Source organism: Pituophis catenifer, unplaced genomic scaffold (genome assembly GCF_029215685.1).
Source record: "Pituophis catenifer annectens isolate HBS135680 unplaced genomic scaffold, rPitCat1.0.hap2 SCAF_14, whole genome shotgun sequence".
NCBI lineage: Eukaryota > Metazoa > Chordata > Lepidosauria > Squamata > Colubridae > Pituophis > Pituophis catenifer.
In genome coordinates this window covers 20184189-20207532 of record NW_027256894.1, presented here as the reverse complement: position 1 = coordinate 20207532, position 23344 = coordinate 20184189, and the positions used below count along the sequence as shown (strand labels likewise).

General features: G+C 45.5%; 1 protein-coding gene across 1 annotated transcript in view; it reads left to right on the top strand.

Moving 5' to 3' along the window:
• ARID3B (AT-rich interaction domain 3B) overlaps positions 1-23005 on the top strand; it is a 35273-nt gene extending 12268 nt beyond the window's left edge. The window contains 8 exon segments of the mRNA XM_070953500.1: positions 9116-9187; positions 10515-10587; positions 18247-18430; positions 19816-19959; positions 19961-20076; positions 21561-21827; positions 22340-22441; positions 22786-23005. Coding sequence (XP_070809601.1) covers positions 9116-9187; positions 10515-10587; positions 18247-18430; positions 19816-19959; positions 19961-20076; positions 21561-21827; positions 22340-22441; positions 22786-22934 — 1107 coding nt within the window. The 3' untranslated portion in view covers positions 22935-23005.
• Positions 23006-23344: the final 339 nt, after the last annotated feature.

The following is a 23344-nucleotide window of genomic DNA, read 5'->3' as shown; positions in this document are numbered from 1 at the left end:
TACCTATGCACCTTGTTTACATGTCTCTGTATTGTTGTAAACCAGAGAGCTGAAATCCGTTCTTCTTATTTAATCCAAAGGAAAATCTCTGCTTGCCTGGAATTCTTTGGAGGAACATTCAGTAAAGACTTTCTCCATCCACACTTCATTTCACCAACCCAGGATTGTGGTGTCTATTAATAGGCCAGATTGACATTGGGGTGGATGTCAGTCACCCATTTTGTAAGACGAGAGAGAAGCAAGATTCCTATTTTTGTTCCAAGCGAAGGCTCTTGTCCCTTAACGTGTCCGGGGAATTAATCTTTTGCCTGCCCTTTGTAATGTTCTCCTGTCAAGGGCTACTTAAATTTGCATTTTGCATCCACCCAAGAGTTGTGGATTGATCTAAAAATGGCTTTCTACGTGACGTTATTTGAAATTGAGGCATTCAGAGCTAAGAGGTGTCCTCGGTGTTCCGTTTATTTTGGGGTTGTTGTTTCTTTTTTTGTTATTTTCCTCTTCACTTCCCCGTTTTCTTTCTTTCTTTCTTTTTAAAAAAATCCCTTTTCTTTGTAGAAAAGTCATCTTAAAGCCCCCTTGAACGTTTTCTGTTAGCAAAGGCTGCTCTCAAAAGGAAGGAGGCTGTTGGGTGCTTGTCCGCTTTGAGTTCCATTCAGCGTCCCACCACAAAGTAATTAATTGTCCGACACCCTTACGGACAAAAGAACCGGCTCAGCTTATGACAAGAGGGGCGGTGAGAATATTGTCAACACCGAACGAGGAGGAAGGCTTGTCTGTCTTTCAAGGGGCCGGGAAACCCTCCAACGAAAAGTCAATTTAGTTTCTTTTCTCCCTTTCTTAACACTTCCCAAATTCATGCCGATTTAAGCCACAAAGGCCCTAAAGAGCAATAGGAAATAAAGAGGATAAGAAAAAAAGATGTCTTGGTGGCGGTCATTAAACAAAGTAGAAATAAAAATAAAATTAATTTAAACATCAGGTTGAGATTTCTTTAAGTTGCGACCACAATTGAGCCCAAACTTTATGCTGCTGAGTGAAACGTTTGTTAAGCGAGTTTTGCCCTATTTTACGACTTTTCTTGCCACGGTTGTTAAGTGAATAATTGCAATGAAATTACTAATGTGGTTGTTAAGTGAATCATCGCATTTAAGCTAGTAATGTGGTTGTTAAGTGAATCTGGATTCCCCATTGACTTTGCTTGTCAGAAGGTCGCAAACGCGGATCACGTGACCCCCCGCCTCCCCCGGACACTGCAGCCGTCATAAATCTGAGTCAGTTGCCGAGCATCCCAATTTTGATCAGGTGACCACGGGGAGGCTGCAGCGGTCGTGTGAAAAATGGTCCTAAGTCACTTTTTTCAGTGCCGTTGTAACTTGGAATGGTCAGTAAATGGACTGTTGTAAGTCAAGGACTACCTTGTATCGGATAATTGTGCATCACTGAGTATCTGCTTTATCTACGTTAAAAACATTAAAAAAAAAAAACCTTCTGGCTTTCTGATACTTAATTAGGATTTTTTTTTTCCATCCCCATTGCATCTGGATGCCAAGGAGAGAATCCTGAAATAATTCCTAGGAGCTAGAACCGTGCTGGCGAACCTATCACATGCCTGGGGGGTGCTTGCATTGCATTTTGGGGGTTCTGGCACACGCATGTGCATTCTCACTCATGCTTGCGTGCTTTGGGCACTCGGCACCAAAAAAGTTAACCATCACTGACCTAGAATAATGAACCGATTGACGTAACAAGACATGTTCCCAGCCTCTGGATGATTTTGGCTGGCAACCCTTACCTTGAGGAAAAGTATGTGGATCAGTGAAATGACCCATAGCTGCAGTCATGCAGTCCAGACCGTGTCGTGGAGGAATTGTGTGTAAGCCACCCATGCCAACAACAATCAGGACTGAGGGTGGTGGGGGGAGGGACCCCAATAGAGACCTTGCAACTAGGGGGGGGGGGTCTGCCTTTTCGTAACAACCCGTTGTATTGAGAAGTCCGTCGCACACAGCTACAAAGATTCTCAGTCACATCCAGGTCCCGGTTGTCCCAAATCTGCTTTCCCCCCCCCCCCCCCAAGAGGCAACTGGAGTTTCTTGTTATTCTTTGAAGAGGTTTCGCTTCTCATCCCAGAAGCTTCTTCACTTCTGACCCGACGACTGAGTCAGAACTGAGGAAGCTTCTCGGGTGAGAAGCGAAACCTCTTCAGAGAGTAAAAAGCAGAAAGTCCAGTTGCCTTTTTGAAAAGAAAAAAAAGCACCGTTGAATGTTTCACACATCAGCCTTGGGTTTGTTTGTTTGTTTCTTTCTTTCTTTCTTTCTTTCTTTCTTTCTTTCTTTCTTTCTTTCTTTCTTTCTTTTTCTTTTTCTTTCTTTCTTTCTTTCTTTCTCCCCCACGCCCCCAAATTTTGCAATGAGAATAAAGCCCTTTGGATGGCTCCTTCCTGTAGAAAACAGGCTGAACGCCCTCCTTCTCCAGGAGCAGGTCCTTAAAATGATTGGCAGGGTTTGTTTGTATTTTTTTTTCTTTTGCCAAATTCCAAAATCATCCGAGGAGTGGGAGAGGGGCTCACGATCAGGTTAGGAATTTCTAGTGTTGCCCTCAAGGAAAGGTTTTAACAGGCTTTTTGGGTGGGTGGAGAGAGAGAGAGAGACCCCAATTGTTTTGGACCTCTGAATTCCACTCTAATAAGATACTCCAGGTGGCTTGAGAGTAATCCTAAAATAGCTGCCTCTCTTAATTGCTTCTGTAAAAACCAGGCTGGCCTGCTCTGGGGAAGGGAGCCGACATGCTGGGATAGTTAACTGGAAGGTGCGAGTTGGGGTGGGGGTGTTGCCGGCAGCTTTGGAGATGCCTGGAGGACTTAATCCCCTCCCCTGTAGAAGAACGACACTTCCAAATCCTTATTTGGACTCGTCCCGTCCTTTAAGAGCTGAACTGCAGAAGTGTCTGCATGCCCTCACATGCCGGTTTAGGGCAACAAGCGCACGGGTGAATTCTACCCAGTCTGGATCAGAGACTCAATAGAACGAAACGTGTCATGTATTGGGGGTGTCCATTCAAAATCCCAGGAAGCCTACGAGAAATAGCTTGCAACCAGCTTGTAAAAGTCGAGAACCTGGCGTCCCCAACCCCAGGTTGGGGGGGTCGGCACCGGTCCACAGCGGCCAGAAACTGGGCCGCGCAAATGAGTGAAGCACATGCAACCTAAAGGCGCTGTTTGAAACCATGCCTCTTCTGCAGAAATCTTCCTCTCCACAGAACTGGTCCCTGGTGCCCAAAAGATTGGGGGCCAATCAGGGTGGATTTGATTTAAATCGAGTTGATTTAAATCACGATTTAAATCACGATTTAAATCACTAGTAAAAAGGCTTGATTGAAATCCACTCGATTTAAATCATAGTTTTTAAAGAGCAACTGTCATCTCTGCTACTCCTTTGACCCGCTGTTGACTCTCCGATAGTTCCAGTGTTGCAGAATATACAGCCTCCTCCTGCTACAGAACTAAGCTCCATTTCATGCTGAATAAACTAAATTATTTATGTATCTTAAATAGAAAACCATCTTACGATAGATTTTTGCCCCAAAAGTTTTTTATTAAAATAAATTCGATAAAAAATCAAAAAAATCCCATTTAAATCAAAAAGATCCGATTTAAATTAAAAAAAATCTGATTTTTTTTTTATTTTTTTAAAAAACATCATTGATTTTTATCCACCCTGGGGCCAATGGTCTACGGCAGTGATGGCTAACCTTTTCCGTACCAAGTGCCCAGCGTGTGCGAGTCCGTGTCCCCGAACCCCCCAAAATGCAATGCACACGTAGCCCCTGTGCATGCACCCTACCCCCATGCATGCGTGCACACACCACGCATGTGCCCCCTTGCATGCGCATCCCCCGCATACACCTTCCACGCATGCGTGCCCCCCCCCACACGCACCTAGCCCTCCGCGGATGAGCGGCAGAGACCCGAAGACCAGCTGGTCAGCGGGAGGCACGCGCATACATGATGGAGCTGAACTGAAGTGATGGCTCATGTGCCCACAGAGAGGATGCTGCGTGCCACCTCTGGCACACAAGCCATAGGTTCACCATTATGAATCTACAGCATTGGTGTCCAGCCTTGCCAGCTTTAAGACTTGTGGACTTCAACTCCCAGAATTCCCCAGCCGGCATGAATTCTGGGAGCTGGAGTCTACAGGTCTTAAAATTACCCAGGTTGGATACTCCTGGTCTAGAGCAGTGTTTCCCAAACTTGGCTATTTTAAGATGCATGGACTTCAATTCCCAGAATTCCCTAACCAGTATGCCTGGTTGAGGAATTCTGGGAGTTGAAGTCCATACATCTTCAAAGGATCAAGTTTGGGAAACACTGGTCTAGAGGATGAGTTGGAGGACAAATTATTACCATGGAACAAGATTGGGGGAGGAGACAGAAAAGGAATTCCAGTACTTGCTTCATTTTTCTTTTTTGTTTTGTTTATGGGTAGAAAAAAAGCAGCTAGAATCAATGTTTTTTAACAAAAGATGTGCAGGAAAGAAATGTTTGTCGTTGACTGATGCTTAAGGAGATATAAACGAATTCAGCTCTGGCGAAGAGGAAATAATTGAAATAATAATAATAATAATAATAATAATAATAATAATAATAATAATAATAATAATAATAATAAATAATGAAAGGAGCCTGAGTGGCGTAGGAGGCTAATGCCTCCTACGAAGGCAGCATTTAACATCCAGCTGCCTGCAATTACTGCGAGTTCGAATCTCACCAGGCTCAAGGTCGACTCAGCCTTCCATCCTTTCTAAGGTAGGTAAAATGAGGACCCAGATAGTGGGGGCAATAAGCTGACTTTGTAAATATACAAAAGTATGAAGGCTATTGCTTAGCACATTGTAAGCCGCCCTTAGTCTCCAGAGAAAGGCGGCATATAAATCAAGAGCCTTGGTAGTACAGGGGTTTAAGGCACCCTGTTATTAAGCTTATTAAGACCAGCTGCCTGCAATTACTGCAGGGTTCGAATCTCGCCAAGGCTCAAGGTTGACTCAGCCTTCCATCCTTTCTAAGGTAGGTGAAATGAGGACCCGGTTTGTGGGGACAATAAGCTGACTTTGTAAAAATATACAAAAGTATGAAGGCGATTGCTTAATGCATTTTAAGCCACCCTGAGTCTCCGGAGAAGGGCGGCATATAAAAAAATAATAATAATAATAATTGTGATTCTTTTTTTGTATTGGAATCTCCCACCATCGTTTAAAAAAAAAAAAATAGGGTGATTTGGTTTAAATTGGCAGTTCTTAATAAACGTTCCCTCTGCATTCCCATTTTAAGATCTCTTTTAAGAAGAGATGGGACAGCCACTTGTCCAGAATTGTATAGGTATAGCTTTGCTGGCTGAGGAATTCTGGGAGTTGAAGTCCACAAGACTGAAAGTTTGCCAAGGTTGGAGACCCCTGGTATAGGGTCTCCTGCTGGAGCAAAGGGGTTGGACTAGAAGACCTCAAAGATCCCTTCCAAAACTCTGTTATTTTATTATTAACCAAAAAAAATATATTCCCAACTGGTTGTGGTCACGCTTAAAAGTGGTTTGAAAACAAATTCAGTAGAGTTTTGAAACAATTATTCAGAATTACTGACTAGACAATTCCCATTTTTTGGCCCACAGTGCAAAACCTATTCATTCGCCGTGGCAGAGAGGGGCATTGTTAAAATTGATAGGTGTTGTGTTTTTTTTTTTTTAACTTGGTTTCCTGTATATATATATATATATCTACACAAAATGCTAAGCTTGCTTCACTTCCTTGAAGATAAAGGCAGAGCTGATTTTTCTCTTAGGAAGGCTGGTCACTGGAGAAATGTTTTGGCCCCGTTTTGAGATTATCAACGGCAACAGTGTTTATTTCCTATCATAAACATTCGAAATTTGCTACTGTAATAAGTGTACCAGTTGCAAGCTACAGGCGATAAAAAATAAATATTTTCCTGTGTCTTGGGTGATTTAAAAAAAAAAAAAAAAACCATCCCAGAAATTTAGAACTAAATTTAGAACTAAGGAGAAATTTCCTGACCATTAGAACAATTCATCAGTGGAACAACTTGCCTCCAGAAGTTGCGAATGCTCCAACACTGGAAGTTTTTAAGAAGAGATCAGACAACCATTTGTCTGAAATGGTGTAGGGTTTCCTGTCTAAGCAGGGGGTTGGACTAGAAGACCTCCAAGGTCCCTTCCAACTCTATTCTATTCTATTCTATTCTATTCTATTCTATTCTATTCTATTCTATTCTATTCTATTCTATTCTACTCTACTCTACTCTACTCTACTCTACTCTACTCTACTCTACTCTAAATGTACATGTTAATATTGTGTGGTTTTAATCGGAGAAATTAAATCACCCTTTTGACTAAATGAGGGAATTCCTTTTAATTCTATCCCAGCTCCAATTGGTGCAGCTTATTCCATTGTTCTGTACCTTGTTAGTTAACTGGGAACGATCAGGTGGCTTGTGGGACCGGATCTATTCAGGTAGTCCTCCACCTATGACCACAGATTTCCGTTGCTAAGCGAGACAGTTGTTAAGTGAGTTTCGCCCCATTTTACCACCTTTCTTGCCACCATTGTTAAGTGAATCCCTACAATGGTTAAGTCGGTAACACGTATGTTAAGCGAAACTGGCTTCCCCGTTGATTTTGCTCGTTGGAAGGGTCGCAAAGGGGAATCACGTGACCCCAGGACACTGCAACCGTCATAAATACGAGTCAATTGCTAAGCATCTGGATTTTGATCACGTGACCATGGGGAGGCTGCAACGGTCCTAAAGTGTGAAAAAAACAGTCATAAGTCACTTTTCCCAATGCCAGGATAACTTCAAACGGTCACTAAACCAACTGCTGTAAATCAAGGATTAAATGGTGGTAGACCTGCAGGAAAGTTCCATCTGGAACGGGCTTCCCCCGGAGTTACGAAACATCCAAGACTTACACATTTTCCGCCGTGCCCTGAAAACATTTCTATTCCAACAAGCTGGTCTGGCCTAACTCTCCCTTTTTAATTGGCTTTTAAACTGGCTTTTAAATTGGGTTTTAAACCTCTTTAGATAAATTTGGATGTTTTTTAATCTTTGAGCCTAAATTACTTAATCTGTTTCTTAATAGTTTTTAACTTCTATATGTATTTGTATTTATTATGGCTGTTCACCGCCCTGAGTCCTTCGGGAGTAGGGCGGTATACAAATATGAAAAATAAATAAATAAATAAATAAATAAAGTGGGTGGAGATAGGCTAGCTTACCGATTGTTTAGTTTAGGAAAAGGGATGTTATGTTATATTAATATATGTAAAAGATTTGAATTAAGAGATATATGTATGGGGAGGAGGAAATGGATAGATTATGAGCTGAAATTGCCAAATTAGGATTTATTATATAATTTTACAGCTGAATGTTGTTTTTGAAATGTATAGTATAAGGGGGATATAATAATATTGTTAGAAAGAAAGGGTCAGCATATGGGGGGGTGGAGTAAAAAGGATGGTAAAGTATTATATAATCTGTTATTAATTTGGGTTTTATTCTGGAGAAGCCACAGGGGGAGGGGAGGGGGAGGGGGGGTTAGGGAGGAGGGGAGGGAAAAAAAGGGGGGAAAATCTGTATTTGAAAAATTTTTTCAATAATAAAAAAAAAAGGATTAAATGGTGATTTTATCGGGATGCTAACTTGCATTTTGGGATGCAAGTTGGCCGGTATTGTGAGCATCCGATTCGGCTGCGTGGAGAGAACCTTTGGCTGCCCTTCTTGTCCAGACAAGATTTGTATCTGTAGCTCTTTTCCGAAGTGGGCTCAAGAGAGGGCAACAGCTGTAACGAAACAGCTGACATCACAGAAGCAAGTCGTAATCCTCCATTAAATATATTTGGGCTGATGGGCCTCACTGGATAATTGACTTTTCAGCCGGAATTGCTGGCTCAAATAAAACCAGGAGGCTTGAAAAGGCAACCTGGGCCATTCAAAAGATTTGGGTTGGGGGGGCGGGAGGGTGTTTGCCATCCCTGAGCTATTCATCTTGCTAATTCCATGTGTGTGTCAGTGCCAGATGACACTAAACTGTAGGCATTAAAGTGGCTCTAATTTTTTTTTTTTTTAAAAAAAATCTGTTTTTGCTTGGAGATCGCTCCCTGAATTCAGCAGCTTTTCGTCCGATTTTTAAGATCCTGTGTGCTTACCACCAGATCAGTGTTTCTCAACCTTGGTAGCTTGAAGATGGGTGGACTTCAACTCCCAGAATCCCCCAGCCAGCGCTGCTGGCTGGGGGAATCTGGGAGTTGAAGTCCACCCATCTTCAAGCTTCCAAGGTTGAGAAACACTGCACCAGATGGTGTACACGCGTCCCCTGGCTGGATAACCATTTGTCTGAAGTGGTGTAGGGTTTTCTGCCTAAGGGGGTTGGACTGGAAGACCTCGAAGGTCCCTTCCAACTCTGTTATTCTATTTTTGGGGGGAGGGGAACCGAGAAAGTCTTGTTGCCATTTAAAAAGCACCATTGGGACAACCATGATCTGGATGATTGAGAATAGCAATAGCACTTATATACTGCTTTACAATGCTTTCCAGCCTTCTCTAAGCGGTTTACAGAGTCAGCCTCTTGCCCCCAACAATCTGGGTCCTCATTTTACCCATCTCGGAAGGATCGAAGGCTGAGTCAACCTTGAGCCGGTCAGGATCGAATTGCTGGCAATGGGGCAGAGTTAGTCTGCAATACTGCATTCTGGGAGGGTCGGGAAGGGAGGGAGGGAGGGAGGGAGGAAGGAAGGAAGGAAGGAAGGAAGGAAGGAAGGAAGGAAGGAAGGAAGGAAGGAGACAAAGGAGACAGGCTAGGAGAGCAGGAAGAAAGAAAGAGGCAGGCAGGGAGGGAGGAAGGAAGGAAGGAAGATAGCAACAGCACTTAGACTTATATACCACTTCACAGTCCTTTACAGCCTTCTCTAAGCGGTTTACAGAGTCAGCCTCTCGCCCCCAACAATCTGGGTCCTCATTTGACCGACCTCGGAAGGATGGAATCTCCATAGAGACCTGCTCTTTTCGTTTAATCGCTGTCTGTTTTTGGTTTTCTTCCTCTTCAGAACGGGAACCTAACTTGGAGCGAAGAAGCCGACAGTAGCAGAGGGAGAGAGGTGTCCCGCGACTTTGCCAAGGTCAGTGCAACAACCTAGCCTTGATTCTTTGTTTGCGTCTAGGGTGGAAACGACGCTCGAGCCGTTTTCAGCAAAAGAAACCTTGCTATCATGAAAACTCTACCGCTTGGGCTGACTCTGCAACCTGAAGGGGGCTTGAAAAAAAAAAAAAGAAGCTTTCCAGCAGAGCAACATGATCCTTTGACAAAGGAGAAGGTTTGGATTCCTTCCGAATCAGCTTCTGTAGATCTCTTGATCTGGCTGGGCTGATCATCCCTTATCTACAATTTCTTGGGTTGTAATTTTTAGTACCTCTGAATCATAGTCCGCAGGCTTCAAATCCACAGTGGTTGATTTAGTAAAATGAAGCTTTGTAGTGGTGAAGGGTAGCCCTTAGTCAGGGGTGGGCTACAAAAATTTTAGCAAGGGGTTCTCTGCCCGGTTTGCTGGGTGGGCGTGGCCTAGTCAGCCTCCTGCACCACAGCGGGGGGGGAGGGCGGGGGGCAGCGTTTTTGCCCTCCCCAGGCTCCGGAGGCTTTTCTCGAGCCTCTGGGAGGGTGAAAATGGCCTCCCCAGGCTCCGGAGGCCCTCTGGAGGCCGGAAAGGGCCCATTTCCAGCCTTCCTGAACTTCCAGTAGGCCCGTTTTTCGCCCTCCCCAAGCCTCCGTGTGCGCCCTGCACTTATCTGCATCCAAAACGGGCCGCGTGGGGACTCCTGGGAGGGGCGGCGTGGGCGGGGCCAGCCAGGAGTGGGATTTGGAGGTTCTCTGAACTGCACAGAATCTTAGCTAGAGATTCTCCCGAACCCCTGCGAACCCCCAGCAGCCCGTCCCTGCCCTTAGTCTTTGATAGGTTAGTCTCGGATTATTTAGGAAAGTGTTTGTCAATCTTGGCCATTTTTAAGATGTGTGGACTTCTAACTCCCAGAATGGGGAATTCTGGGAGTTAAAGTCCATGCATCTTACAGTGGCCAAGGTTGTAAAACACTGGTTTATGACATTTGTTTTCTTTCTTGCCACCTCTTCCTCCTCCTCCTCCAATCCCCACATCCATTTCAGAAAATTGATACCTGCCACCACATTAGCCTCCAAGGACTTGGTTTCCAGATCCATATAATCAATGACTGGAATGGGAATCTGCCTGCATCACCAACTTGATTCCCCCCCCCCCAAGGCTGCATTGAACAAGAGCTTCAAATCTTTTTTGAAGATTTGGGAGTGGGGGGGGGGGGGACTTCCAATCTGAGTTGAATTGTGGTTTTCCACCCGCTGAATATGCCTGTGAAATCTTGTTTCCCTTTCTACACTCTCGGGCGAAGTTAAAATTGTGCTTGCTTCGTCTTTCACAGTTGTATGAATTGGATAGTGACCCCGAACGGAAGAAATTCCTGGACGATCTCTTCATTTTTATGCACAAGAGGGGTAAGTGGTGTTTAGGGGAAAATGGCTCAGTGGCTAAGACGCTGAGCTTGTCGATCGAAAGGTCGGCAGTTCAGCGGTTTGAATCCCTAGTGCCGCGTAACGGGGTGAGCTCCCGTGACTTGTCCCACCTGCCAACCTAGCAGTTCGAAAGCACATAAAAAATGCAAGTAGAAAAATAGGGACCCCCTTTGGTGGGAAGGGAACAGCGTTCCGTGCGCCTTTGGCGTTGAGTCATGCCGGCCACATGACCACGGAGACGTCTTCTTCGGACAGCGCTGGCTCTTCGGCTTTGAAACGGAGATGAGCACTGCCCCCTAGACTCGGGAACGACTAGCATGTATGTGCAAGGGGAACCTTTACCTTTAAGGGAAATAAACATGTGAGTGCTTGTTCTGTATGCTGGAATTAGAAACCATCCCCATAAAACCCAACCGGCTTGGTGACCTGATCTATGTGGGGTTTTACAACTATATGGAAGTTGCTCTCTGTTCTGGGATGGTTTTCAATTTTCCAATCCAGCTGACAGCCTCAGAATTTCGAAGTGGTTCTATTCAAGGACGAAGACATCCTGTTCCTTCTTAGGATCCAGGCGTCAAGATCGTCCTTGATAGAAACATTGCCACAATCAGGTCAATTTTAAGTCCCACCGAAGGGCTGAACACAAAGCATTAAAGGTTGTGAAGGCAGCTGAGACGCCTTTGAGCGGCCTTGCCCTATCTGTCTTTCAAACTCCTCCATCTTTGAACTAAAAATGGATTTTAAAAAAATCAATCCAGTCTCCTTGATTGTTTAAAAAAAAAAAATCCCAATCTTCAGGAGAGAGAAAGCTTTGATGTAGCTGGAATACTCGCAGGCAGGCCACTTTTATCATAAAAAGAAACTCTTTCTGGTGTTTCTGCTTTTACTTTGCTTGGATGCTTCCTTGTGATAACTCACAAGAGCTAAGACAAAGACAAAATTATTTCTACTTCATATAAGTACCGTGTTTCCCCGAAAATAAGACCCCGGTCTTTTATATATATATATATATATATATACATACATACATACATACATACATACATACATACATACATAGACGCTTCCAATTTTACGTGGGAGAAGACCCGAATAACCAAAGACCTACACATACATAAATACATACATACATACATATATACATACATACATATATTAATTTTTAAACAAACATACATAAAAACATAAAGCCATCTTCAATTACGCACAGTGTGTTGTTTGGTTACAAGTCTTTTGTGCGTCTTCACCATATTCATAGCTTACAGTTTACCTAAATTCTCACATTATCAATCTAATATATATCTATGTATTATTGTTCTCATTAATCATTTATTTGACTATAGCTATTCTTCCCTCATTTTGTGTAAAATATTCTAAGATTTGAGATAATTTATATTATAACATTCATTTCATCATCCTAAATCGATCCAATAATAATACAACTTTATGTTATATTTTATATAATTCTGCAATTCTTGTATTATAAAAAACACTATCATATTTCATTTCCATATTTTTTTATCTACCCTGTCTTATATATATATATATATTGAACTCCGAAATAAGTGCTTGGCCTTATTTTCAGGGAGGTCTTATTATTTTGGGGCCCGTGGAGCAAGACGGGGCTCCTCTTGCCGTTTTACGTGAATTTCATTGTATGGGTATACTGTCTATACAATGACACTTTGCTGTTGGCCAAGGTTGTACATGACCGGTTTTCCCAGATGGCTTCTTGTTCTTACATTGGATGGGCCTTTACATAGAAGGGGCTTTGTAAGCCCTGGCCGAATGGCTTCCTGCTGTTGTGTATCTTATCTGCTTCTTTTCAGATGTGGGAAAAACTCCGGAGCAAATACTAATATGGCTAACACCGTTTGCTGGGGGTGTGGGGGGCGGTTTATCTCCAGCCAGCAGTGGCCCTAATCAAAGTATCTGGCAAATCCCCTTAAGACCTCCCCGGTCCTTTTCGTTTGCTGCCTTCCCACTGACCTAAATCTAATTAAGTTACCAGCATTTGAGTTTAGCCACCGATGACGCCTTTGAGCCAGCCGAGCAACACTACTGAAAAAAGTGACTTATAACCGTTTTTCACACTTACGACCAATGGGTTTCTTTTCCAAATCTGTGTCAAAAGTGAGGTTTTCTGGCTGAATTGAGTTCTGTCACCAATTCTGACCTACGCCTGGGATGGATCTCAAAATGGGAGTGGTTTTTCGGCTTTCCAGACCCTGGGGATCATGAATATGTGTTTCTTTTTTTTTTTCCAGTTGCCAAGCATTTGAATTTTGATCACTTGGCCGTGGAGATGCTTCAACGGTCATAAGTGTGAAAAATGGTCCTAAGTCACTTTTTTCAGTGTTCTAACTATGAACAGTCACTAAATGAAGTGTTGTAAGTCAAGGACTACCTGTAGCGTTTCTCCCAAACAGTTCTTAATATGTTAAAGTGTTATCCCCTTTACTGGGAAGGAATGGATGCTTCCTCTTACCCACAACTCACACCTTCTCCAATAAATGACAGAACAGCTTTTTTGACTTGCTGGTGGAAGACTCTTGAAAACAAATCGGGCTGGTTTGCAAGACTTAATTTGCTCCATGTTGTTGTCAGGAGGCCTGAAGTTGGAAGTTAGCAATGATGTTCTAAGCTTCTTCTTCTTCTTCTTCTTCTTCTTCTTCTTCTTCTTCTTCTTCTTCTTCTTCTTCTTCTTCTTCTTCTTCTTCTTCTTCTTCTTCTTCTTCTTCTTCTTCTTCTTCTTCTTCTTCTTCTTCTTCTTCTTCTTCTTCTCTCTCCTCCTCCTCCTCCTCCTCCTCCTCCTCCTCCTCCTCCTCCTCCTCCTCCTCCTCCTCCTCCTCCTCCTCCTCCTCCTCCTCCTCCTCCTCCTTCTTCTTCTTCTTCTTCTTCTTCTTCTTCTTCCCCTCCTCCTCCTCCTCCTCCTCCTCCTCCTCCTCCTCCTCCTCCTCCTCCTCCTCATTTTTACTTCAGATTTCACCGGGGTCAGGGAGGTGAGAACCCCAGCGGTAGCCGAGCTGTTGAACATCTGGTAGAGATGTTGAAAGAGAGCAAAATATATTAAACCCAGCTGGGCCAAGAGTGTTGTCAAGCAACGGAATCCTTCTGAGACTTAAGATATCCAGGAGCCACTTCTACTTAGACTTGCCCAGAAGCTCCATGGGGCAGCAAGTAGGTTTAGCAGCAATATCTGGGGTGGGAGGGGAGTCCAGGTGAGGTGTCAGTTAAGGCTGCCTTCAACTTGGCAACCAGGTTCCGAAATAGCTGCGCTCTATCTGTCAGCCTGGCCAGAACTCGATGGCGTTTCCATAGGTGTCGATAAAACTCGAGGCCTCTTGTCAAATAAGGCATGATTGATTACTTTCCTTTCCTGCTTTGGAAACCAGGCGTGATGATCTGCAGACTTGTGAAATCAGATAACTCAGCACTGCTTCTGGGGGTGCAGATTCCTGCTGTGGAAGTGGACAGAGATGGTCGGGGGGACTAGAGTAAATTAAACTGGCTGTCCTGGGAAGTGGGAGGTCAGAAGCTGCTTCTCAGCTTTTGTCTTACTTGTTTTCAAGGGCAGAGCTGGCATCCTTTCATGGGAACAGAGAACCTAGTGGCAGGCAACATTTCTTCATGACTGGTGCCTTCAAATGCCTTCCTTCCTTCCTTCCTTCCTTCCTTCCTTCCTTCCTTCCTTCCTTCCTTCCTTCCTTCCTTCCACCCTTCCTTCCTTCTTTCCTCCCTTCCACCCTTCTTTCCTTCCTTCTTCCTTCCTTCCTTCTTTCCTCCCTTCCACCCTTCCTTCCTTCCTTCCACCCTTCTTTCCTCCCTTCCACCCTTCTTTCCTTCCTTCTTCCTTCCTTCTTTCCTCCCACCCTTCCTTCTTTCCTCCCTTCCTTCCTTCCTTCCTTCCTTCCTTCCTTCCGAAGTTGTGAGTGCTCCATTACTGGAGGTTTTTAAGAAGAGACTGGACAGCCATTTGTCCAAAAAAACCCAATAGCAATAGCCCTTAGACTTTTATACCGCTTCACAGTGCTTCACAGCCCTCTCTTAAGCGGTTTACAGAATCAGCCTATTGCTCCCAACAACCTAAACATCCACACAGCAGGCCAGGTAATGCTGTCCAACAGGTCACTGATGGTGGCCCTTTAGTTCATTGTTGAGGGCAATTATAGCTCTGGGATAACAACTATTCAGAAGACGTGTGGTCCGAGTTTTAATTGTTCCGTATCTTCTGCCAGAAGGCAACAGTCCAAAAAGATTGTAAGCAGGATGGGAAGAGTCTCTGAGAATGTTACGCAACTTCCTCAAGCAGAGAGATTCGAAGATGTCGTCCAGGGCTGGTAGCTGGAGTCCGATGAGATTCTGGGCAGTTTTACTGATTCTCTGTAGAGCTTTTTTGTCCGCTACAGAGCTGCTCCCATACCATGCAAGAATGCCGTATGTCAGGACACTCTCAATGGTGCTGCAATTGTAGGACAGAAGTAGATGCTGAGATAGATTTATCTTCCTGAGCATGGGCTGCAAAACGCGGACGATTCAAGCCATTCTTTGTTTAAAAGCCGCTTTCTTCTGAAGTCTTCAGGCGACTGTTGTTTCTGGTGCCTTAAAAACCCGGTCTGATTTCGATTACCCACATAGCTTGGGATCGGGTGGCAACAGGGCCGGAGGGGAGGGGAGGGGCGGGTTCAGTAGTGGAATGGGACGTCCAGATGGCATCCCAGGGCGAAGGAGGCGGCTGACTTCTCCTCTAACCAAACTTTTGGACTTTTTGCAGAGTTTGCAAACTCAGAGGTCCCCAACGGCAGGTTTTGGAAATGGGGAGCGAGAGGAAAAACTCTGGAAAGTACAGTAAAAAATAAAAAAGAAGAAGGAAAAAAAACCCCAGGCCTTCTATCAAACCAGCAACAAGTCTTAACGCCTTGGCTGTGGTCGCTGACCTTTCCCGCTGGAATTCTCCCCTCTGACCCGCAGATCATTAATCCCCACCCTGCCAGATGACACTCATCCATCATGAGCTCTTGACAAGCCTTGCAGCCAGCTGTGAAAAGATCGGCTCGGCCTCCTCCCATCCCCAGATACTCATTTTTTTTCAGCTTTCCCCCCGTTTTCAGCACCAGGGACTTCCAGGAACAACTTATCATCAGTCCCTTCCGACCAGGAGGCTGTTGCACACGGGGGTGGGCGCCTGGGCCTGGAAAGGGGGGCACCCCATACGGGGGACCTTTCCACACTTACCGCGTGTGTATGCACGCGTGTTTATTTCTCCTCCCCTTCGCTTGGGAAAGGCTCTTGAGGGTCCAGACTTCCCCCAGAATGGGAAGAAGGCAAACCCGTCTTCCCGGCCTCGCCTTTTTCTCGCCTTATTTTTATTTTAATAAAAATTAAAAATAAAAAGTCTTATTTTAAAATAAAAGAAAGAGAGAGAGAGAGAGGATAGGAACATATTTTCATTCGGTTCTTTGGGGAGTCTCTCCGTTCAGCCTGGGTTATAAACTTTAAATGAGCTTAAAAAATCCAAGTTGAATTTTTTAAATTGTAAGCATTTCGAACAGCAGCAATAAAATTGTCCCTTAAAGCGGGTGTCAGCAACCTGCGGCTCTGGAGCTGCATGCGGCTCTTTGGGCCCTCTGCTGTGGCTCCCTGTCAGGTGATCTCACCACTGGCTGGCCCCGCCCCTCGCCCTCCCCTCCCAGTCACTCCTCGCCTGGCCTGAGAAGGTAAGGGCAACGGCGGTGGATGGAGAAGCGGCCAGGGCAGAGAGAGAGAGATACAGAGAGAGACATAGGGACATAAAGAGATACAGAGAGAGGGAGGGAGGGAGAGAGATGTCAAAAGGGTTTTGTGGTTCCCGGTGCTTTTTAACAACCGGTTCTCTGCCCTAATGACTGGCTGGGTAGGCGCGGCTAGTGGGGGTCATGTGACTGGTGGAAGTGAGTGACGACGAGTTGGCCACGCCCACCCAGGTTTTGTGACTCCCTGTATTTTCTTTTCTGTGGGAAACTGGTCCAAATGGCTCTTTGAGTGTTTAAGGTTGCTTAAAACGGCCTTCCCCACCCCCACCCCCGGAGACCCTTCCGGAAGCCGGAAACGGCTCGTTTCCCGACTTCCAGTGGGCCCAGAATGCCCAAAAATCAGCTGGCCAACGCACACATGCGCGCCTGAGCTGAACTAGGGCAATGCTTGTGTGTCCACAAATACAGCTCCGCGTGCCACTGGTTCGCCATCACGGTCCTAGAGGCTCCGGGCGAGAACAGGAGTATTGAAGCTTTTGTTCATAACCCAGAGACATGTTAATCTGTCAAGCTTTCAGACATTAAAAGTGGTGAAAAGCATAACAAATTCTAGAGACGGATAAAAATCTAACTTTCTTATCTCAAGCAGAGCTTTCTGCTTTGGACCTTGAGCCCAACTTACAGGAAATCTGTTTTTATGGGCAAGATCTCTCAAGTTTGGCGTTTTCTCACCCTTTCCGGTCAAGCTGGCTCTTATCTGTGGCATTTCCTATTTTTCTTTGCAGAGAACGTCTTTCATTGGCTAGATTGGTTTATTAAACGCTAACACAATACCAAAGCTTCAACATAAAAATCTACTTTACTGCTCGAAGAATGGCTTCCAGAGGGAAGCATATCTCAGGGAAGACGATACGCGTTTCGATCAAATCTTCTCATTTATTTTGTTTTGTTTTTTAAAAAAGTTTTTTATTTATTTTACAAACATATCAATGCGTGAACAGTGTGGCGCCTGGGTGTCACACATTCTAATACAAATAAAACTAAAAGCATTAGTCACAGTTATTATTTTCAATCCAATTTATAGATTTCTAATAGTAATACATGTTTCTATAAAGTTGCAATCTATCCTTATTCAATTATGCCACGTTTTCTCTTATTATTACTCTTATTATATTCTAATACAAATCACACTAATAGCATTAGTCATAATTATTACTTTCAATCCAACTTATATATTTCTAGTATTGATACATATTTATATAAAGTTGCAGTCTTTCCTTATTCAATTATTCCACGTTATTTTGTGTCAAGGATGAAAATGGGAGATTAAGAGTTTGATCAATGTGTACAGTAGTGCTAGTGAAAGAGGAAAGGACAATCTTTGAGTTGTCAAGGATTGTTTCAGACCAAAGTGAGGGACAGGTCAGGGGTCAGCTCCACCTAGGGAATCCTGGGAATTGAAGTCCACCCATCTTAACGTTCCCAAGATGAAGAAGCGATGGGGGTTGGTTTGATGTTTTTTTTTTTAGAACAAGGGTCTCCAAGCTTGCCAACTTTAAGACTTTTGGACTTCAATTCCCAGCATTCCTGGGCTTGGGAACTCTGGGAGTTGAAGTCCACAAGTCTTAAAGTTGCTAAGCTCAGAGACTCCTCATCTAGAAGGTACCGTTTTGATAACTGGGACGGAAAGAAACAAAGACGGGGAATATAGTTGGATGATGCTTCCTTAGATTTGTTTTGAATAAAAGTCGTGAAGATTAAAGGGATCGAGTCTAAAGTCCCGGTGGAAATTACCTCCTTTCGTGGAAGGAAATGAAACGCTCTGCGTGGGATGTAGAAGGTAGAAGGTCCCCTGCTAATGTTTTTGTCTTTTTTTATTCTTTCTCTTCCCTCCGACGCTGTCGTTCAGGGACACCCATCAATCGCATCCCGATCATGGCCAAGCAGATCCTGGACCTCTACATGCTCTACAAGCTGGTGACTGAGAAAGGAGGCTTGGTGGAGATCATCAACAAGAAAATCTGGAGGGAGATCACCAAAGGCCTTAACCTCCCCACCTCCATCACCAGTGCAGCATTTACACTTCGCACCCAGTAAGTGCTGGCGGGGCTGGGGATGATCGGCATTCCAGGAAGAAGAGTCGGTCCCATCTGGGAGTTGAACTCCATAAGTCTTAAAGTTGCCTAGGTGGGACACCCCTGTCCTAAAGTTTTTACGTACTACTTGCTTTAATGTAGTGTCTGACCTGCTTACCTTCAGCCCAGGATATTAAAGCACCCTCTCGAGAGAATAGCAACAGCACGTAGACTTATATACCGCTTCACAGTGCTTTTACAGCCCTCTCTAAGCGGTTTACAGAGTCAGCCTCTTGCCCCCAACAATCTGGGTCCTCATTTTACCCACCTCGGAAGGACGGAAGGCTGAGTCAACCTTGAGCCCATCGGGATCGAACTGCAGACTGTGGCAGAGTTAGCCTGCAATAGTTCATTCTAGCCACTGCGCCACCATAGAAGGGAGGGGGGAAGGGAAGGGAAGGGAAGGGAAGGGAAGGGAAGGGAAGGGAAGGAAGGAAGGAAGGAAGGAAGGAAGGAAGGAAGGAAGGAAGGAAGGAAGGGGGAAAGAGCAATAGCACTTTGACTTATATACCGCTTCACAGTGCTTTACGGCCCTCTCTAAGCAGTTTACTGAGTCAGCCTATTGCACCCAATAATCTGGGTCCTCATTTTACCGACCTAGGAAGGATGGAAGGCTGAGTCAACCTTGAGCCTGGTGTGATTTGAACTGCCAAATTGCAGGCAGGCAGTAGAAGTAGCCTGCAGGATTGCACTCTAACCACTGCGCCACGGTGGCTCATATGTGGAATATGTGGATTCACTCATCTTGGCAGTGTCTCTCAAACTTGGCAACTTTAATACGGGTGGACTTCAACTCCCAGAATTCCCCAGACAGCATGGGGAGAAACACTGCGTCTTGTTAAGCCTAAGGTTGCCATGCAGAACCAGAAGGCCTTCACAGAATCCCTGGGTGACACCAGAGTCCCTTCGGAAATAGGTGGAGCCACAAAGCATGGGAGTTTCAAAGCAAAAAAAATAATAATCTCTGGTGCTTTCTTTTTGTTGAAGGTCTCTGTTTTAGCAACCCCCTCCTACAAATTAGGCTTCGGCCCTCAACCTGTCATGCCAAAAATTGGCCCACATCTTCGGCCAAGTGAAGTTGCTCACTTCCGTGCTAAGCACTCCTGTTGTTTGTCTGTGGCACATAACGGACTAAATTGGTGCCAGATAAGAGTTAACTGAATTTAAGAGGGATTGAATTTAGGCTGCTTGTGACAATGTAATGATTCCAGGCTGCTTCCTCTCTTGACTCCTCCCCCAGGCTCTACCTCTTCTTGTCCTGCATTTAGCAAGAAGCGTTGCCACTACATCTCCTTCTCTTGCACTTCCTGACCCAGCTGAGCCTTTTCTGTTTCTCTCCCCAGGTATATGAAGTACCTCTATGCCTACGAATGTGAGAAGAAGTCCTTAAGCTCGCCTGCTGAGCTGCAGGCCGCCATCGACGGCAACAGGAGGGAAGGCCGGCGGCCCAGTTACAGCTCCCCCTTATTCAGCTTCTCCCCCGCGACCCCGGGACCCGCCTTCGCTCCTGTGTCCCCCCAAGATCCGCTTCCCCCTTGTTAGCCTCACTCCCAGCAGCACAACTAGCAACCCCCACCTGTCTTCAGCGGGCCCTCTCAGGAAAGGTCAGTCAGAGCCTTGTTGTTGTTGTTGTTGTTGTTGTTGTTGTTGTTGTTGTTCTCTTTTATTCATTAAACATGAAACTCAGTCAACTGAACAATCAAAAATGCATCACAAATACCATTGACTGGTGCTAATGGTTGATACGGGTTGCTGCCAGCGTCCTAGGTATCAACCAAGTACCTTCTTAAGATGTACGATGTTCCAAGTAGCGCAGTTTTTTGCAGTTCTGCTGGTATTATTGCAGGAAGCTGCAATTTTGTGATGTATTTTATTACTATCATTATCATCGTTGTCATCATTATTGTAGTTTTGTTGTTGCTGTTGTTATTATGTTCTCTTTTATTCATTAAAGTTGAAACTCAGTCAACTGAACATTTAAAAATGTATCACAAATATTATTGACTGGTGTGCTGATGGTTGTTACGGGTTGCTGCCAGCATCCTAGGTATCGACCAAGTATCTTCTTAAAATGTATGATGATGATCTTAAGATGTAGGATTCTTCTTCTTGTTGTTGTTATTATTACTAGTGCTATTATTATTGTTATTTTCTTAAGATATTAAGCACCTAACCAGTTTTGGCTGTTTTTTTAAAAAAGAAAGCCGAGCAGGGCTGCATCACTGCATCCGATTGGGGTTAATCCAGGATTTTAGGGCAGGTGGGAGGATGCTAAACTGAGAAGTCATAAAGTTTTAAGAAACTGCAGTGGGAAATACAGTAGATTTTGGATGCCTGGCAAGAAATCTCTAGTGGTTCTGTGTAGTTATTAGGAGTCTATCCTTGTTGGGCACCCCTGCATATATCTCTTCTGGGGTTTACCCTAAAGCAGGGGTCAGCAACCTGCGGCTCTGGAGCCGCATGTGGCTCTTTCACCCCTCTGCTACGGCTCCTGTCTACTCAAAATATGCATCACAAACACCAATATGCGACATCCACCGGCACGCGATTTATTGAGCTTTTCAACCCCCGGTAGGCCAACCATGGATAAATCCAAGATATGAAAAGTTTCAGAAGTAAACAGAACATTTAATTCAAATGTATGCTAGTTTTGTGGCCACTCAAGAAATAGTCAGGCACGGGGAGGGTTTTTGTGGCTCCCGGTGTTTTCTTTTCTGCGGGAAAGGGGTCCAAATGGCTCTTGAGAGTGTTTAAGGTTGCCAACCCCTGCCCTAAAGCAAAGGCATCCAACCTTGGCAACTTTAAGACTTCAACACCCAGAATTCCATTCTGACTGGGGAATTGTGGGAGTTGAAGTCCACAAATGGGCAGAATGCCATTTTAGAGACTTCATGTTGGCCATCCCTGCCCTAAGTCCTCAGCTGTCTCCATGGCTGATTTTGCTGTCCATGTCAGGCCCACCTTTATAATCCAGGATAAAGCATGGCCCGTTGGTTTCATGGTTACTTGTTTATTGAGGGAACCGAGCTGCTTCTCCCCAGAAGGATAACCTTCTGGGAGATCCTGAGAACTTCTCTCCCCGCTGCAGGCGACGGCCTGACTTTGACCACCTCCGCGCCAAATCGTCTCGCCATGCCTGTGAGCTTGGCCAACCAGCAGGCCACGGTAGCCGTGGCGGCGGCCACCAGAACGGCCACCTTGGAACAGTTGAAGGAACGGCTGGAATCCGGAGAACCGGCGGAGAAGATGGCCCGGATGACGGAGGAAGAGCAGCGCTTTGTCCAGCAGGCTTTTCAGAGGAACTTCTTCAGCATGGCCCGACAGCTGCCCATGAAGATTAAGATCAACGGCCGAGGTGAGCCCACTCGGGCAGCGCTACGGTCTCTGATTCCCCCTCGCTTGCTCCAATCCAGCGGCGGCCCCAATGGAGTCTCTGTGCCATTTCATCATAACCGTTGTTTTCCATGGGAAGGATTCTTATTATTAATTTCAGTGTTTTGTTTTCAATCCATACGGTCCCTTGGGACACAGGAAGCGTGGAGACCAGGGGTAAAATGCTCCCGGTTTGGACCGGATCGCTTGATCCTGTAGCAATGGGGGCGGCTGAGATGTCCAACTGAGCCGCACGATTATCAGAGGCTTTTTTTTTTTTACTTTTAAAAGCATTTTTTCTACAACCTTGAGCTGGTCAGGATCGAACTCCTGGAGTGAGCAGTGAGTTGGAGAAGGCAGGAAAGAGACCGAAGGATGAACTTTTTTTTGTAAAGGGTAGATAAGCTGTTCTGTAAATTACAATCCTCAATCAGCACTCCTTCATTTTTCTGCTTTTCTTTTTCTCTCCCTTTCTCTCTCTCTCTCCCTCTTCAGAAGATAAGTCAGATCCAGCAGCCGCAGCAGCTTTAAACTGGACTCCTTCTGGCTTCGGCAGCATCAACATGTCAGTGGAAATCAACGGCACGATCTATGCTGGTGAGAGCATTTGGGAGTAAGCCCACGGGTTGAAATTGGAGGTGGGGGTGCAGGGAAGCATCCCCAAGCCACCTCTTTGGGGTTGACAATTGCCATCTCTCTCTCACCCTTATTCCCAGCACAAGGTTGACCGAAGCAGGGTTGGGATTCAGCTGGTTCGAATCAGTTCAGGCGAATCGGTAGTTATGGCCAGTAGCTGGGCCCACTGACCTGCCTCAGTTGCCTTTTGGAAAAGTACATTTGTGACCCCTCCTTTCTGAGCCTTCCAAAGGAGAGAATTTTGGCCACTCGCTGAGCTGCTTCAAGCGGTCAACTAACTCACTTCCTCTCTTCCCACCCGACAGGCGTCCTCTTTGCTCAAAAGCCCGTCGTCCATCTCCTTGCCGGCTCCAACGCCCAGAGCACCAGCGGCGGGGCAAGCAGCAGCTCTCCCAGCCCCACCTCCTCCAGAGGCACCCCCAGCGCCGAGCCCTCCACCAGCTGGTCTCTCTGAGGGTCCCGGCGGGCTCGCTCTCCAGCCTCGAGCGGCTCCCCTGTCCCCAGGAGAAATCCCGTCCCTCCCCCTCCCCATCGACCTGGTCCCAAGGAGCACCTCCTGCCCCCCAGGCCAGCCGTGGAGAGGAGCCGCCGTCTCCGTGCTGGCGAGTTTCCCATCCGGATGGACCTCGCTGGCTTTTTAAGCCTTTTTTTTTCAGGTCTTGCTGTGTCCTCAGTGAAGATTGGGGGTGGGTGGGGAGGGGAAGGGAAGGGAAGGGAGGGGAAGGGGACACGAGGCGTGTTTCAATCAGGGATTCTCCAGAGAGGCTAAGCGTTTTTTGTAGATGACTGACCATTGCCAGGGTTAGGGCAGCGAAAGGCCCTGACAAAAATACCTGTTCTTCTTTTCAACCATGGAAGCCTAAA